Source organism: Lipotes vexillifer, unplaced genomic scaffold, assembly GCF_000442215.2.
Source record: "Lipotes vexillifer unplaced genomic scaffold, Lipotes_vexillifer_v1.1 scaffold1139, whole genome shotgun sequence".
In the NCBI taxonomy this organism is placed as follows: domain Eukaryota; kingdom Metazoa; phylum Chordata; class Mammalia; order Artiodactyla; family Lipotidae; genus Lipotes; species Lipotes vexillifer.
This window is the reverse complement of record NW_006798273.1, coordinates 750,779-768,805: the sequence shown is the minus strand read 5'-3', so window position 1 is coordinate 768,805 and position 18,027 is coordinate 750,779. Positions and strand designations below refer to the sequence as shown.

The 18,027-nt window shown below is 57.2% G+C and overlaps 1 protein-coding gene across 1 annotated transcript in view; it reads left to right on the top strand.

The window, feature by feature from the left end:
• Positions 1-17,819, top strand: part of ARID5A (AT-rich interaction domain 5A) — a 25,742-nt gene extending 7,923 nt beyond the window's left edge. Inside the window, exons 2-8 of the mRNA XM_007470229.1 lie at positions 2,979-3,029; positions 12,856-12,971; positions 14,426-14,546; positions 14,870-14,922; positions 15,367-15,464; positions 15,719-15,878; positions 16,232-17,819. Of these exons, the coding sequence (XP_007470291.1) occupies positions 2,979-3,029; positions 12,856-12,971; positions 14,426-14,546; positions 14,870-14,922; positions 15,367-15,464; positions 15,719-15,878; positions 16,232-17,461 (1,829 nt within the window). The 3' untranslated portion in view covers positions 17,462-17,819. The remainder of the gene's footprint in view (positions 1-2,978; positions 3,030-12,855; positions 12,972-14,425; positions 14,547-14,869; positions 14,923-15,366; positions 15,465-15,718; positions 15,879-16,231) is intronic.
• Positions 17,820-18,027: the final 208 nt, after the last annotated feature.

Genomic DNA, 18,027 nt, shown 5'->3' with positions numbered 1-18,027 from the left:
TAGGGAAAGTTCTGGAAGCTTTTACCCAATCTGATAATAGAGTCCTTATCTCTGGGTCAGGGAGGGAACTGAGTTTGGAGTGGTGTCAGAGAGGACCAACTTATTATTTTTAATGTCTTTATGGGAGGAATGCATTCATTAGTGGTGCTTTTTAAAAAAATTTATTTGAGACATAGACACCGAGACATTGAGGGCCTAGGCTACTTTTCTCAGCCCATCGTGGGCTGGGAGCTGATGGTTGGGAGATGCAGGAGGAGGGTGTCTGTGGGCTCGAGGTGGAGGTGTGTGAGATAGTGGCTTGAGCAATGGATGTATTTATGCTTTTAGGGAAGCAAATGGAGATGTCATTCCTCTGCAAGATTTATTGGCTGTTGTAAATTACTTTCTATTGCAAACAGCTGCCGCAGGTGGCAATTAAATTTAGATCATATTGTTTCCAGGTTGGCACAGGCAGGTGTGGACTTGCTGAGGCTTTGCACAGCAGCCACTGCCTGTAAGAGTGTGCTGGGCTGCCCAGATGGCAGAATAACTCTATCCCATGTGGGATGAGCTGCTGCTTTGTCAGGTAGTGAGTCTATCCAATCTGGGGGGGTGGGGTTGGCCTAGATTGGGATGGTGAGGGCAGCGTCCTGGTCTCCATCCTGAACCCTGGGTAAACAATTCTTATAGAATGGACGAGAGAATTCCCTGGTGGTCCAGTGGTTGGGACTCCGAGCTTTCACTGCCAAGGGCACAAGTTCGATCCCTGGTTGGGGAATTAAGGTCCCGCGAGCTGTGCAGTATGCCCGCCCCCCCTCAAAAAAAAAAAAGAATGGACAAAGCTACCTGATGGCATTCCACGTAGCATCTACCACCACGGCCTCAGCTCTCCTGGAGAGAGCTTGTAAACTGGGAAGTGGGGTGCACTATTATAATCACCATTATAACAATTGTTCTAGGCAGTTACTATTGTTGATGATGTGTCTGTTACCAAATCTACAAGCACTGGCTTTTACAAACCAACCCATTATGGGGTAGACAAGGGAGCCCACAGTGTTGTCCACTCTGGGCTGAGCCTGGAGAGTTCTTCCATCTCAGAGCCAAAGGGTAAGGGACAGGGTTTCAGGGTCACCAACCTACAACCCTGGTCCATTTGTTTAGGGTGATGGCTGGGCAGTAATTGATGCAAACCTGGTTTGTGGGTGCCTGTGTACAAGGGCTCCTTAACCATCTGTAGTTCCAATCTGCACCTTGCTCCTGGATTCCAGGCCTCAGTGCCAGCTACCACTGGACATCTTGCTGACCCACCATGTCCTCACCAGCACTCAAATCTTCCCCCTTACGCTTTCTCCTTCTCAGGCCATGGTCCCTGATTCAGTTAACAGCACTGCCAAGAGGTGCTGAGGGAAACCGTTGAAGGGACCTGTACTGGAGCTCTGATGCCTGTATTTAGCTCAGGCTCCACCACTTACCAGCTGATTTACTTGAGCTGATTAATCCTCCAGAGCCTCAGTTTTTCTGTTTTTTGTTTGTTTTTTGGCTGCAAGACTTGTGGGATCTTCGTTTCCCGACCAGGGATGGAACCCATGCCCCCTGCATTGGAAGCGTGGAGTCCTAACCACTGGATCGCCAGGGAATTCCTGAGAGCCTCAGTTTTATCCTATAAAATTAGGAAATGCATAGAGCTGTCTGTATTAAAACTAATCAACAAAATTGTGGGTGCCTTCTCTTGTATTAGGAACAGGGTTTAAGTCCTAGCTAGCCACATGCTGAGACCTTAGGCTCTTTCTTCAAATTGAGGTAAAATATATATCACAAAAATTTTACCATTTTAACCATTTTTAAGTGTACAGTTCAGGGACATTAAGTACATTCATACTGTTGTGCAACCATCACCACCATCCATCTCCCAAACTTTTTCATCTTGCAAAACTGAAACTCTGTACATATTAAGCGCTAACTCCCTATTCCCCCTGCCCCCCAGCCCCTGGCAACCACCATTCTACTATTTGGCTCCATGAATTTGACTCTGAGTACTATAAGTGGAATCATACAGTATTTATCATTTGTGTCTGGTCTATTTAAGGTTCATTCATGTTGTAGCACATGTCAGAATTTCCTTCCTTTTTCAGCTTGAGTGATATTCCATTGTATGTACAAACCGCAGTTCACCCATTTATCCATCAATGGACTCTGGGTTGCTTCCACCTTTTCGCTATTGTGAGTGATGCTTCCAGACCTTGAGCTCTCAAACCCAAGCCTCGGTTTCCTCTTCTGTGATGTCAGTATGGCTGAGTTACTTCTCCCTCCAGCAGAAGCCCTGCTGCAGCTGGCTCAGCATCTCCTTGGGCCCCCACTCCACCCAAAGTCTCACCCCTCCAAGCAGGGGTCATGCCCCCTCTTTCGACTGCTTACTTTGTAGCTGTCCTCTCTGTCGTTGAGATATATGTGGACACTGGCCGTCCACATATATCAGGTTTCCTGTCCCAGGCATTTCTGGGACCCCACAGATCTTTGGCCAAAGACTTGCTACTTTGGGCGGGGTCCTTGTTTAGCTAACACCAACCATCTCTACTTATATGCTGGGCTGGGAGGCCGATGGACAATGCCTTACACCGAGTTCAAGTCAAAGTCAGAACGGCTTTGCTCACCCACCCAGACCCCCAGTTCCCTGCTGAGGAGCAAGGAGGATTTTTCCAAGGCTCGAGTTTTGCCTCCAGAGGCACAAGGCAGCAGTGACTCCTGGGTGTCCTGCCTCAGTCTCTCCAGGTGAGCAGCCTAGTTCTTGGTCTCGGAGACCGGGGAGGGGAAGAGCACACTACAACTCCCAGAGTTCCCCTGCCTCAGGGGGCGGTCCCTGCCCCTCGCGGAAGAATCGGACCCACCAACCGGAGCCCAGAGCGGAGCGGGGGCGGGCGGGGCGAGGCGGGGCCGTGGGTAGGCGGCTGGCAAGCTGCGCGGCGGGTCAGTAGCGCGGAGAGCGCGGGGTCGGGAGATAGGATCGTGCGGAGCATCTCGGGCTGGAGCCGCTGGACCTCGCCGGGCCATGGGTAAGCGGCTCTGTGGTCCGGCCCGGGATGGGGCTGGCGGCCCCGTGGGAGGGCGAAGTTGCGGCGCCAGGTCTCCCCCGGCGCTCGTAGCCGTCGGTGCTGCCTTGGGGGGGCTAGTGGGGCTGAGGGTGGACTCGAGGGCGAGGACGTGGGGACCTAGCCTGGACCGGGGCGCCCGCTCCCCCCGCCCCGAGCGGGGGGGTGAGGCCCGGTGTCGGCGCGCGCTCTTCGAAAAAAAGAAAGACAAAAAAAGTTTTGGCGGCCAGGGGCTTCCCGGGCGTTTATCTCGAAACTCTTGTCGTCTTTTGACTGAAATTTACCAAGTTCTGTACGGTTCTGTCATCCCACTTCCTGCTGTGGTTTTCAATCTCGAGCTGGTCTCAGCTAATTTGTTGTGACAGCTGTCCGCAGCAGTTCTCTGCCTGCAGCCCCCCCGGCCCCCCCCCCCCCCCCCCTCGCCTCTCGACGTCACATCCCGGTGGTTCTCAGAACCCGCCGGCGCCGCCGAGAAAGGGGCACCGGGGTCCGCTGGGCGCGCGGGACGTTTTCCACTGCGGCCGCCGTTTCCTGAAAGTGACTCTGCGCGGGCTTTGAAGAACTTGCTCAACGCATTTTGAAGAATCAACTGTTCCTCTTTCAGCCGAGGGGCGTGCTGATCCCTCGGCGGTTACCGGCTCCTCGCCCCCTACCCTTTCTCTTTTTCTTTTCCCTTCCCTTTTTTCTTTTCTTCTCTGGTCTCTCCTCTGCCCCCCCCCCCCCCCCCCCCACGCTCCCCACGACAGGGAAGAAGTACCTTCCCTTTTTGCTCGGCGCATCTTTTTTCTCTCCTCGGGTCTCCGGGAGGGACGGGATGGCGGCCCCGGGAGTGATGGGGGCGGTGGGGTGCGGGGCAGAAGAGGAGTGGCGGTGCGCGGGCTGCGAGCGTGCGAGAAGTTCGGCTTCGCGCACAGTCCGAGCCTGGGACCACGACACGGCTGCCTCTTCTCGGTCTCTGCGCAGGGTGTTCAGCGGGCGCGGCCAGGCCGGGCTCTCGTCCTCCAGCCCCGCGGACGCTGGGATAGGGGTGGGGGTCGCCAGCTGCCGGACCCCCAAAGGCTCAGGGTGCGGGTCCGGCGGCACTTCGCTGGCCAGACCCCGGGTCCCTTTGTTTGCGGGGTCGTCAGCTATCGAGGAGGGGTCCGCGGGGCCGAGGAGAGGATAACAGGTGCTTCTTGTCCCCTCCCGAGCACCAGGGTTGGGGGCTTGGGGTCTCTGCGCCCACAGGCCGTGTTAGGGCAGAGGAGGGATGGGAGATGGCAGCTACTGGGTTGGGCCACGGGAGTGGAGTTCCAGAGTCCGTACAAGCCCCGGGGACCCGTCTGGGGCCTCGAACTTGGAACGGCAGAGGTAGAAAAGACCTCAGGGAATCAGACCCTTCTTGTATGAGTTAGAGTCTGGGAAACTCAGTTTTACAGACCAGCCCTGGTCTGGCAGTGAGGACGAATCAGGCCTCTAAGACCCCGCCCCCTCTCCCTTCGCAATGGTTCTGGAAACTGGCCTGGGATGGCCCACCCTCCCTCTGGGACCTTGTGGTACCGACTTGGAGAGCCATCCTTGGCGGAGGGTGTGGGGTGCCCTAGGAGCGGAGCGGAGCGGAAAAGCTGAGAGGCAAACGAGTGCCCCAGGCAGAGGTCAGGCAGCTGACACAGCTCCGTCCTGTGCCTCTACTGTTGGCCAGTGTTTTGGACAAGCCGCTGCCAAGCCTGGTTCCCCCATAGGTGGAGTAGGTGCAGGAAATGTAGTCCGTGAGGACACAGGAAACAGTCCATAGATGGAGCCGTTACTGTTATTGTCAAATGTCACCCAGACTTGGAGGGGAGGGACAGTGGGGATTCAGCCCCATCCTGGAACAGGGTCTTTTAGGATATCCCAGAGCTGGCTAAAGGGCGGCCGAATTCCAGCAGGGCTTGGGAGTTGGCAGTGTCGTATCTCCACTAGCCAGTTATCAAAGAGCATGGGGGGCTTCCCTGGTGGCGCACTGGTTGAGAGTCCTCCTGCCGATGCAGGGGACACGGGTTCGTGCCCCGGTCCGGGAAGATCCCACGTGCTGCGGAGCGGCTGGGCCCGTGAGCCACGGCCGCTGAGCCTGCGCGTCCGGAGCCTGTGCTCTGCAGCTGGAGAGGCCACAACAGTGAGAGGCCCGCGTACAGCAAAAAAAAAAAAAAAAAAGAGCAGGGGAACTTGGACCTCCCCTCTTCTAAGAGTGCCGTGGCAAGTCTAAAACTGTGCAAAGCTCTCTTCAGATTGAAAAGGATTGGGAAGCATAACTAAGCCTGAGGAACTCGGGTCTTCCTCTGCTGTCATTCCACCAAAATACCCACTTGATTCTTAAGGAAAATGTTATTCGTTGAATTATTTTTTATTTTTTAAGAGGACCTGAAACTATCAATGCAGAATTGCTTTCTGATGCCACTTCTTAGGATCATAAAACCTAGATATCAGAGCAAGATTTTTTTACTGGTTATAATCTGAATCTCTATCCTTTGAAGTCATTTATTCCTGAATTTGTTATTATTTTATAAACTTATTTACAAATAAAAAATTATCTGTAAATAAATTTACAAATAATTGTAATTTATCTATAAATAATTGTAAATAAATAAATTATTTACAGTGGTGTTATTATTTTACATTGAATAACTGCTGTGAGCTGAGACCTGAGCTGGACACCGTGGAAGATAGAGGTGACCATGAGAAATGGGTGGCATTCATGCTCAGAAGAGTATATAATTTAGGAAGCAGGCACTGCCCCAAGTCCAGGATTAGGAAGGAGGGATCATGTGAACTGGGAACTGAACTGACAGCCTCAAGGTTCAAGACAGAAACACCAATGTGATTATTTGGAGGTGTTTTAAATCCCAGGCCCTCTTTTGGTGGTGAGAGCACATTAATGAGCCATTATCCCGTCGTTCACAAACCACACAGTGAAGAATATGGCATAAGGCTTCAGGATGTCTGACAGCATAATTCCAGAAGGCGGGAGCAGCAAATGTACTTCAAAGAACCCAGAACAAATAGCCCTTTAGGTCAGTTTTTAAATCAATAACAGATCGGGCACTACAAGAGGAAGCCTGGTTCCCAGCCAAACAGTGAACAATGCTAAAAGCCCCCCCCCCCCCCCCCCCCACGCTCCCCACGACAGGGAAGAAGTACCTTCCCTTTTTGCTCGGCGCATCTTTTTTCTCTCCTCGGGTCTCCGGGAGGGACGGGATGGCGGCCCCGGGAGTGATGGGGGCGGTGGGGTGCGGGGCAGAAGAGGAGTGGCGGTGCGCGGGCTGCGAGCGTGCGAGAAGTTCGGCTTCGCGCACAGTCCGAGCCTGGGACCACGACACGGCTGCCTCTTCTCGGTCTCTGCGCAGGGTGTTCAGCGGGCGCGGCCAGGCCGGGCTCTCGTCCTCCAGCCCCGCGGACGCTGGGATAGGGGTGGGGGTCGCCAGCTGCCGGACCCCCAAAGGCTCAGGGTGCGGGTCCGGCGGCACTTCGCTGGCCAGACCCCGGGTCCCTTTGTTTGCGGGGTCGTCAGCTATCGAGGAGGGGTCCGCGGGGCCGAGGAGAGGATAACAGGTGCTTCTTGTCCCCTCCCGAGCACCAGGGTTGGGGGCTTGGGGTCTCTGCGCCCACAGGCCGTGTTAGGGCAGAGGAGGGATGGGAGATGGCAGCTACTGGGTTGGGCCACGGGAGTGGAGTTCCAGAGTCCGTACAAGCCCCGGGGACCCGTCTGGGGCCTCGAACTTGGAACGGCAGAGGTAGAAAAGACCTCAGGGAATCAGACCCTTCTTGTATGAGTTAGAGTCTGGGAAACTCAGTTTTACAGACCAGCCCTGGTCTGGCAGTGAGGACGAATCAGGCCTCTAAGACCCCGCCCCCTCTCCCTTCGCAATGGTTCTGGAAACTGGCCTGGGATGGCCCACCCTCCCTCTGGGACCTTGTGGTACCGACTTGGAGAGCCATCCTTGGCGGAGGGTGTGGGGTGCCCTAGGAGCGGAGCGGAGCGGAAAAGCTGAGAGGCAAACGAGTGCCCCAGGCAGAGGTCAGGCAGCTGACACAGCTCCGTCCTGTGCCTCTACTGTTGGCCAGTGTTTTGGACAAGCCGCTGCCAAGCCTGGTTCCCCCATAGGTGGAGTAGGTGCAGGAAATGTAGTCCGTGAGGACACAGGAAACAGTCCATAGATGGAGCCGTTACTGTTATTGTCAAATGTCACCCAGACTTGGAGGGGAGGGACAGTGGGGATTCAGCCCCATCCTGGAACAGGGTCTTTTAGGATATCCCAGAGCTGGCTAAAGGGCGGCCGAATTCCAGCAGGGCTTGGGAGTTGGCAGTGTCGTATCTGGTGCCCCCATGCCCCCACTTTTCTACACTCAAGGCTGTCATCTTGGCCCCAGATGTTCCTAGACCCTGACCCCCCTCTTCCCCCAGCTGAGACCCAGAGGCAGGGCTGGGTCAGGAGCTGCACCCTGTGCCCTCTGGGCTTCCATGCCCCGGTCGTCCGTCTGTCCTTAGCGCTGGCCGGAGCACAGCCCTTGGCAGGTCCCCCTTCCCCAAACCACGCTGGAGCGAGCTCCACACGGAGACTGCCAGGCAGCCGGCTCCTGGGCCACAGAGTGGACTGGCCGCTTCAAAGGCTGTCTTTGTTTCAGCTCCAGCTCAAGCTAAGAGAAACTTAAGCCAACGGCCTTAGGCGAGGAGGTGTGGCCGCCTCTGCTGGTTGTTATTGAGGCTGCTGTTACCATTATTGTGGTAATTGACACGGTGCTCCCAGTGGGTGACTTTTCATGAAAGGAAGTGTCGCTTCCTTTCCATCACACCAAGGGTGAATGAGGCGGGGAAGGGGGCGGGGGGAGGAGAGAGAGAGAAAGAGAGAGAGAGGCAGGCCTTGAACTAGTCACAGCCGGGCGGCTCTCAGCATCAGCACTATCTGAGGTCAGGTAGCTCATACTGCACCCGTGAGGCTCAGTGGGGCTTGTTTTTGGAGCACCTGCTCTCTGCCGGGCAGGACTCCAGGCGCTGAGACACACCGGGGAGTGAGCAGGACAGGCAGACCTCAGATCTCACTGAGGGATGTGCGCACACATGTGCACACAGTCAACTGTGGTTGGTAGGAGGATCCTCGTTTCTAGCTTTGTTCTGCTTAGAACGTTGGGCCCATGGGGGGTCTAACACACGCACCTTATAGACAGGTAAACTAAGGTACAGAAGCACCTGTGTGGAGTCAGAGCCCCCTCCCCATCCCTCCTCCTGCCCCACTCTCATCTGCTTTCAGTTCATTTGGCAGGGCAGCAGACTAACAGGAATGCTGTGGAGGGAGACTGCAGATCCCCCAGGGAGGGTGGGCAAATGGGCACCCTCTGAGCACAGAGAAGGAACTTGGGGTCTCCCTGCTCCCATTAAAAAACTCTAGATCTCAGGGTTCAGTGTCTTGGGACAGGCAGACTGCAATGGTTCCAAATCCCAGCTTTGCCACTAGAAAGCTGTGTGACTTCAGGCAAGTTATTGACCCTCTCAGAGCCTCACGTGTTATATCGTTAAAGGGGGGGAAATAATACCCACTGGGTGCTGGGAAGATGCAGTGAGCTAATGTACGGAAGTGCCTACTCCAGGGCCTAGCAGAGACTGATTTCAGTTGGTGGAGTACATTATGTGGAAAGAGAGGGAGAGAGGGACCTAAGAACAGGTGGGCTTCACTGTTGGGAATCTCCTCTTTTGCAGCCAGCGGCTGAAATTAACCTCTTCACTGCTGTGGTATTAGGATCTAGAGTTAAGCTTGACTTCCACAGAGCCATGGAGCGGAACAGAGACAGATTCCTAACACAGGAGGGGCCTGAGCCATCCCACTGCCCAGCACCTGCCACGCCCCCTCGCTGCCAGTGAGGGGCTGGGTCACAAGGGCCCCCGAGATGAGGAAATGGCAGCGGGCTGTGAGCTTAGTCCTGCTGTCATTGTCAGGGTTCTTCTCACACTATTGCCTAGCTGCACAAAACTCGGGAAATAAGCTCAACAGGGATGCACAGGGCCTGTGAGCAGGAACCTCTGAGCACTGCAGAGGGAGACCTGAATCTGCCGAGACACGTGGTCCTGCAGAGGAAGATGCACGATCAGAAGGGTGTTATTATTTTTCAAAGTAATTTCTAAATGTAAATGCAATTCAATCAAAACCTCAGTGGTTTTTCTTCTTCTTTTCTTCCTCCCCCCGCCCCGCTTCCTCCCTCCCTCCCTTCCTCCTTTTCTTCTTTCCTTTCTACGTGACAGAATTATCCTAAACTTCAGAAGGAATTTTCTGAGAGGGGTAATGATGGGGGACTTATGCTCTGAATAGTACGTTGTGTTACAAGGCTACAGAAATTAAAACTGTGCATGGGTCCAGCATTCCACAGTGAATCAAGCAGAACAGAAAGTCCAAAACCAGCCCCCAAAGTGTTCCTTGCAAGCGTGCGGATGGTGGGAAAAGTAGCATTTCAAATACTGGGGGAGGAGATCACCCAGTCAGTACCGGGACCGCCCACCCCCGGGGAAGTATGCTTAAATTCCTGTCTCGTACCTTATAAATTGATTGACTTTTGGCTGTGTTGGGTCTTCATTTCTGCGCGTGGGCTTTCTCTAGTTGCAGCGAATGGGGGCTACTCTTCGTTGCGGTGCGTGGGCTTCTCACGGCGGTGGCTTCTCTTGTTGAGGAGCACAGACTCTAGGCGCGCAGGCTTCAGTAGTTGTGGCTCACGGCATGTGGGATCTTCCCGGACCAGGGCTCGAACCCTTGTCCCCTGCATTGACAGGCAGATTCTTAACCACTGCGCCACCAGGGAAGCCCCTCATACCTTACAGATTACAGATAGATTAAAGTAAACAGGTAAATAATAACCACTATTGTCATTATTGCTTCCTGGATGGAAAAGGCGATGTCTGAAGGGCATGCCTTTGGAGAGCAGAGGTTTTCTTTTTGTAACTGAATCTACCTCCATTACAATAGGGCATCTGAGGCTTTGTGCTCAGAGGGGATCTATACACCCATAAGCTCCGGGCAAGACAGGAACTCAGTGGCTCATGGCCGCAGCGGTCACTCAGCGGCAGGTGGGTTTCTCCTGCCTCTGCGGCTGCATGTGGCTGCGAGACTGGGATGGCCTGTCTGTAAGCCCCTTCCCTCCCCTGCAGAGCCAGGAAAGGGGCCCAGCTCCGCTGTCTCGGGCCCTGCACTGCGAGGTGTGCGAGCTGGGAGCTGGGAGGCAGGAGGACTCACCCAGCACCTACAGCAGGGGGTTTCAAACTTATTTCTTGTAGCAGAACTCTTTCCAAATGAAAATTTACCCGGAACCCTGATCTACCAATGATTGGGGAAGAGAAGGATAGGACAGCCAAGGACAGGACAGGCTGGGGAAGGAGGGCAAAGACTCTCCCCTCCCTCCCACATCGGGGCGGCAAGGGTGTGGGCCTGGAAGGCCCTGCCAGGATGAGTGAGCACACCACCAGTCCTGGGTGCGAGAGAACGGAGGCCGGCTGCACTCTGGGGCTCAGCCGCACACAGAGATAGAGGATTTCCCTCTGTGGCTCTAGGGAAGCTATAATCGCTTTCCCGTCTGGAGTTAAACAGCTCAGATTGGTGACCTCCTTTCCAGGTAACCCAAGTGCCTGACTCCAGGAGATTTTCCCAGGAGAGAATGGCCCAGGCAGAGCTCACCAACTCTGGAACTGAGCAGGAGGGACCAGGGCCACTCTGGCCTGGTGGCTCTCAGCCTGTCTGCCCTCTCAGCTCCCCTGGGGAGCTTTAAACTCTGATGCCCCTTGCAGGACCTTAAATCAAACTCAGGTAGGGGTGGGGTGGGAGACAGGCGTCACGTCTGTTAAATGCTTCCCGGGTGATTCCAGTGGGCCCTGGTCCCACCACCTTATTTCTCTGAGGCCCGAGGACAGGGACTTTGACTTGTAGCAAATTTGCGAGAGGGCTTCAGTGAGAAGCCCCATCACAGGAACACGATAGAGACACTCCTTGGGAGTCTCTTCAGGCAAGAAGGGAAAGAGGATGTGAAAGAGAGCAGAGAAGGCAGAAAGGGAAAGGAGAAAAGCAGGAGGATGCAGGCGTGCCCATGACCTGGAAGGCTTCGGGATTCATGGATAATTAGCAAAGGGCTCCAGCGTCCTTCTCTCCCCATTTCACAGAAGGGGAGGCTGAGGCACAGATTCACCCAAGGACCTGGTTGGAAAGGCATCAGTCTTTTGGGGGGCAGTCATTAGGACCCACTTATTTCTGGATATTGACTGTGTCTCCAGTGGTCAGGAGCCAGCCTGCAAGGACGGCCCAGGCCCAACTCATGCTTGACAAGTGTTAGGCTCGGTTTCTCTTCCAGGTTTATTTGGACTCTCCACCAAGGCTTCGCAATGTTGGTGATACAGCAGCCGCAGTGGTGGCGAGGCCAGGCCCCTGGACTGGTGGTCAGACAGACCTTGTTTTGAATCTGGTCCCTCAGGGTGGCAAGCAACTTAACCTCTCTGGCTTCAGTCCCCCCAGCCTCCCTTAAAATGGGATTCCTCTGGGACTCAACGAGAGAACATACATGAAAGGGCCAGGGACACAGAGCCAAGAACCTGCACAGCGCCCTTGTGAATAGCTACCCAAGGAGACACTGTCTAGCGGCCGGAGGTTCTGCATCTCGTGCTTCTGGGTACTGCTGGCCTTGTGGGTCACTCTGGCGCAGGTTTCTTGTTCTTAAGGAGATTCTTTTTCTGTCTGGGTTGGAGGGGGAATCTTGCAGGTTCCCAGCAGTAAGGATTTCTTGAGTTGGAGCGAACCAGGACAGTTCTTGCAAGATTAACCAAAAGGAGAAAGGAAAGAAAAAAGAAAAGGTGGTCAGAAGACGTGGGCTCCCGGTCTCAAACCTGCTGCCAGCCAGAGCAGCTCCCAGTGGCTGTGCTTTGGCAGTGGCAGGGGTGCTGTGTCTTCGCAGCCATCAGCTCTCAGGACGCCTTTAGTAAAACCAAGCCCCTGGCTCCTCCCTCCCCTCTGTCAGGTTGTTGTGAGACTCACTCATTCTTGCTTACCTGCCACCTACTTTGTGGGTTGCTGGGCGGCCTCACGAGGCTCTCAGGAGGCCAGACGAGCCATGGGCATCTCAGTCTGGATGGCCCATCTGGATGGTGTGAGGATGGCTAGAGGATGACTAGAGAGAAGTGCTGTGCTTGGCTGGGGGCTGGGAAGGGCCACCCCGAGGAAGCGACTTGCCAGGTGAGACGTGAAGGGTCACCAGGAACCGTGCAGGTGAGGGGAGCGGTGAGGGGAGCGTGTGGCCTGATTAGGGGCAGTGAGGACTCTGCTGATGCCTCAGGCAAAGGCTGGGTGCTTCACAAATAGGAACTTACCCTCTTCTTGATTATTCCTGGAGGGTTTATGGTCCAAGCAGCCCCCCGTGGTGCTTTGGGGGTCCACAAACACGGAAGCCTCCGCAGCTTTCCCAAACTTTCTGCCTGAATGTGGGGCGGGTATTGGAGACATGATTTCCCCGAACACCACGGCCCCAGTGCCGGTCTCCTGTCACTCGACCCCAAGGTGATTTAGGGTTTCCTTCGAAGTTGTGGGCAGAGGGCTGGAATGGAGGAAGGAAAAGTGGCAGGTGTGGTGTGGGCGGGGCCTGTGTGCATTTAGAGGGCTGCCTGCAGCAGCCGGGACCATGTGCAGAGGACATGCAGCAGAGAATGGCGGCGAGGACTCACCCCCACCTGGCCCTCCTGCCGCCCGCTCCTCCCTGCCAGCATCTCACGTTCTCTCCCTCCTCCCCCCTTCTCTCCCTCTTCCTCTCCTTCCAGCACCTCCTGTCAAAGGCAAAAGGAAACAGTCAGAGGACAGTGACCCCCTAGACCCACCTGTGTCTCCTCAACCCGATGCTGAGCAGAACAGGAGCCAGAGCCCCATCCAGCTGGAGGTGAGTTGGACGACCCCCCCCGGGGCCCTCTTCCCTGCCCCTCCCTCACCCCCGCCTCACCTGTGTGTAGCCTCCCAGGTGAACACGGAGACTCCCTGGAAATGTGTTCCCTACCCCCCATCCTGCAGACAGCCTGGAGAGGGGCCCAGCCCCGCTGTCCTGGGCCCTGCACTGGGCGCTGGGAGCGGAGCAGACAGGAAGGCTCACCCGTCACCCCTGGCTAGGGTTTCAGGCTTGGTTTCTATAGCAGAACCCTTTTATCAAATGAGGATTGCCTGGAACCCTGATGTATAAAACAGATAAAAGCACTGTTCTACGATGTAAAACTACATTTACATCCTTCCATCCATCCACAATTATAACATGGACCTTAGAGTCACCTTGTGAGATCAACACAGCTGTGCTGACCAGCGTGGTCAGGGTGGTCAGCCTCCGCTCCTCAGCGTCGTGCTTTTCAGCCATTTGCTTTGGTGACACAGGCTGGAGCAGAAATCCTGATTCGTGTAGGAGAGTAGCTGCAAGTGGGAACAGGTTTTAACAGATCGCCTGGAGTTCAGAGAAGAGGAGTACAAGAGCACATTCGTTTGAAGAGCTGTGGTCAGGGCGCCTTCATTCTGAGGCTCCAGAAAACAGCTGCCTTGGGCTCCAGTGTGTGCCAGTTCCGTGCATTAACATACGAGGTGGCTTGTTTATTACCAGAGGTCTTTGATTAGTCAAAATCACGGACATGGTACTTGAATAGAGTATTTTTGGAGCACGTGGCTCTCTGCACGGTTCTAGGCCCTGGTGTTTTTTGTCCTTCTCGTGTTTGGGGCCTCCCCTGCTAGGACCTCAGCCCCAGCCTAACAGTAGCCCCCTGCCCTGAGCTACCAGCCACGCGAACAGCATCGGCAGAAATTCTCCCTGAGAGCAGAAACCAAAAGACCTGTGCATCTGACAGAAGTGCCAGTTGGAGCCCAGGACAGGGTCTCCCCTCCCTGAGTTAAGCACGTGGACGGGTGGGTCACAGAGTCGGGCCTGGCAGCGTGGCGCCACAGAGCCAGAGAGCACCAGCACCAGGCACTTTTGTTCCTTCAACCTGGCACAGGGGCCGCTGGGAGCCCTGGGGACACTGTGCCTACCGCCAGGAACTCACAGTCTGGTAGAGGAGCTGAGATGCAGATGTGACAAGTACAGAGCAAGTGGAAGAAGTGGTCAGAAGCCTGGAGGTGCAGGGCTGCTCCCAGGGCCTCTGTGGACCCGACCTGGGGTCCTGGGCACTAATAGCTGACACCTGTGCCTTTCTGACCCCAGGAACAAGCAATGCAGCCCAGAGCTGGGTCTGGGGGTCTGCTCCCTCCCGTGGGAGCCTGGGGGCCACGCATCTCTTTCCTCCCCAGCAGCCAGAGGTTCCGCCCGTCCCCAGCCTCCCAGCAATTGAGGGCTCATGCTGCTGCCTCGTGTTCTCTCCCCAGGACTCCCCCGAGGCAGGCGGGGAGCGGGAGGAGGAGCAGGCCTTCCTGGTCAGCCTCTACAAGTTCATGAAGGAGCGACACACGCCCATCCAGAGGGTGCCCCATCTCGGCTTCAAGCAGAGTGCGTCCCTGGGGTGCAGGCAGGGGGGGCATCGGGGAGCACCTCTGTTCTGGGTAACCCTGGACGCCGCCAGCCCGCGGGGGTTGCACACGGAAAGGGTGCCCCCCTCCAGGCACAGGGCTAGCAGTGGGTGGGGCAGGATTTCCATCCTCATGGGCCACTGGGCCCCCAGTGCACGGGGCGGGGCCTGCCTAGCCATCCCAGTGGCCCTGTCTGGGTATGTGCTGGTTCTGTGTCTGCCTGACAGGGCCAGGGGGACAGGCTGCTGGCTACCCCCTCCTCCTGCCAAGACTGAGAGTGGCCCTGCCCTCTCTTTTCTCCAGTTAACCTGTGGAAGATCTACAAGGCCGTGGAGAAGCTGGGGGCCTATGAGCTGGTAAGGACAGCACCCCTGAGGCCTCACCCTGCTGCATCTCCTGGCACGTCAAGCTGGGGGAAGAGAGTGAGCCCAACAGAGCTGCCCTTACCCCTAGACAGGAGGACGAGGCAGCGTCCCAAACCTTGCCCTTTCCCCAGTTCCCCTGTGTGCTACGGGGAGAAGGAGGGACCCGCCTTGCCTGCTGCTACTTTGCTGCTCAAAGCAAGATTTCCTCTTTTTCCCATCTGCTCTGTCCTCGTGCTTGGAAAGCTGCTTGGGCCAGCACCTGGGCGGCCCCTGGGCGGGAGACCTGGCTGGCGGCCAGGGGAGCCCCCTCCAACCTCGCCGCCCCACTGCTGGAGAAGCAGCTGCAAAACTGCATCCCAGTGGGGACCCCGAGCCGTGAGGACCCCGCGGCCAGGGGGTGCCCGCCGGCCATGCCTTCACATGACATCCTTGCAGGTGACTGGCCGCCGCCTCTGGAAGAACGTGTATGACGAGCTGGGGGGCAGCCCGGGCAGCACCAGCGCGGCCACGTGCACACGCCGCCACTACGAGAGGTACGGCCAGGCCCCCGGCTCACAGGACCTGGGCCTTCACCCCCAGGGTTGCACCAGCAGGGCCCTGAGCGGGGAGGGCAGACTGCAGGCCTCCTGGACGAGATGAGGGAGAGCGCGGGCCCCCGCGGGTTGTCTGTGTGCTTGCCGGGCAGGGGTGTTCGCGGTCTGGGGCTGGAGGAGGCCGGGTGGGCCTGGAGCGGTGGGAGCCTGCTGCCAGCCTGGCCTCCTGGTCAGTGTGCCCGGTTCCTCCTCAGGTTGGTCCTCCCATACGTGCGGCACCTGAAGGGAGAGGACGACAAGCCCCTGCCCCCCTCCAAGCCCAGGAAGCAGTACAAGATGGCCAAGGAGCCTCGCGGGGATGACGGGGCCACTGAGAGGCCAAAGAAAGCCAAGGAGGAGAAGCGGGTGGACCAGGTGAGCTCTGGCCTCCTCGTGCCCTGCCCCTCACAGCGCCCCGTACCTGTCCTCACCTTGGCCACAGGGCTCCCTGCCTAGGACACCCGGAACCTCCTCTGAGGGCAGCACTGGTGGGTGCGTGGGTGGGGTCTGAACTCCAGTCTGCACCCCGTTCACCAGTCCCTGTGTCCTGACCCCAGGCTGTATCTATTCAGAGGACGGGACACCTTTTGAAAATTTTGCACAAAGGTGCTGGAAGGGCTAGCAGAGGCTCCTGGGTGCCCCCTTGGGATCTTGCTGTCACCAAGTGCCCAGGTCAGGGTGCATGGCTCACACCCAGCCCTGAGGCCTGGCCTTTTCTCTCTTTCCAGATGATGTCAGGAAAGACCAAAACAGATGCCCCTGACCTAGCAAGGCTTCCTAGCCAGGAGCCCTCCAGGGATGGCATGGAACAGCGAGGCCCAGCCCCTGGGCCCTCTCTGCCCTTCGTGGGTGCCAGCGGCTGCCCTGAGGCCTACAGGCGGCTTCTGTCCAGCTTCTACTGCAAAGGGACACATGGTATCATGTCACCGCTGGCCAAAAAGAAGCTTCTGGCCCAGGTGAGCAAGGCGGAGGCCTTGCAGTGCCAGGAGGAGGGCTGTCGCCACGGGGCAGGTGGGGAGCCCCAGGCACCCCCAGCTATTCAGCCCCTGGAGAATCCCCGGAGCCCAGGAGGGCCAGCCGAGAACTCCAGGCACCGGCTGACGCCTCCGGAGGGAGCACAGGGCTCTGGTGGCAGCCTCAAGGAGGAGGCTCAGGTGGGCCCTCACCCGTCGGCCCCCATCTTCACTGGCTGCTTCCACGCCTACCCCACCGAGGTGCTGAAGCCTATCAGCCAGCACCCCCGGGACTTCTTCCCCAGTCTTAAAGATGGGGTGTTATTAGGGCCTCCTAGCAAAGAAGAGGGGCTGCCAGCCAAAGAGCCCCAGCTGGTGTGGGGCGGGGATGCCGACCACCCCTCTGCATTCCACAAGGGCGGCTCCAGAAGGGGCGGCCTCTACCCCAAACCCAAAGCCTGCTGGGTGTCCCCCATGACCAAGGTCCCTGCCGAGAGCCCCGTGCCCCTGACCACCTTCCCAAGCAGCCCAGGCCTGGGCAACAAGCGCAGCCTGGAGGAAGAGGGCTTGGTCCATGGCGGCAAAAAACTGCGGGCAGTGTCTCCCTTTCTTAAGGAGGTGGATGCCAAGGAGTGCGGGACCAAGTCTGCGGGGCCCGACTTGGCCGTCTCCTGCCTGCTGGGCCCGGCCCTGGGGCCCACCCTCCCAGAGGCCTGCAGGGGCACCATGCTGCGCTGCCCGCTGAACTTCGCCGGCACCCTGGACCCCTTAAAGGGCCAGGCCACACTCCCCTTCAGCCCCCTGGTCATCCCGGCCTTCCCAGCCCACCTCCTGGCCACTGCAGCACCCTCACCCATGGCCGCTGGCCTGATGCACTTCCCCCCCGCATCCTTCGACAGTGCCCTGCGCCACAGACTTTGCCCAGCCTCATCTGCGTGGCACGTGCCACCTGCCACAACCTATGCAGTGCCCCACTTCTCCTTCCACCTCAACACCAAGCTGTAGGCCTGAGCCTGCAACACTGTGCACAGGGTCTGACTCAGCCTGGGATGGGTAGGCACTGCCAAAGGGCTCTGGGGTGGAGCCCACTCCTCAGGAGAACTCGGCTGTGCCTGACTCAGGGATGCACCATCTGCTTGGGAGCCTGGCCCAAAGAGAAGCAGTGAGAAAAGTGGGTTTATCTCTCGAGGAGGCAGCCCGAGCCCAGGGGCTGGGGGCCCAGTGGTTGCAAGGCCTTGGGAGAAGACGTTAAGGCTGACAGCTCCCAGCCGGGGCCCCAGAGCAGAGGCTAGGAGCCGGTTAGCAGTGTGAGGCATCCAGGCTGCCTACGGAAAAGCCAATAAAACACCTGTGAATCCAGGCAGCCCTGAGGTATGTGTGGCGTGGACCTTTGCAAGGGCAAGGTGGGGGCATCCTTGTGGGTGGCGCCTCCCACAGGCTGACACAGGGGAGCCAGGGAGAGGGACCTGCCTAGCACCTGCTTGGGCCTGGGATGCTATCACCCCAATGAAGAGCGGACCCAGAGCCAAACCCAGCCTCCCGCTCATACCTCAGCAGGCTGTGCCATTCGT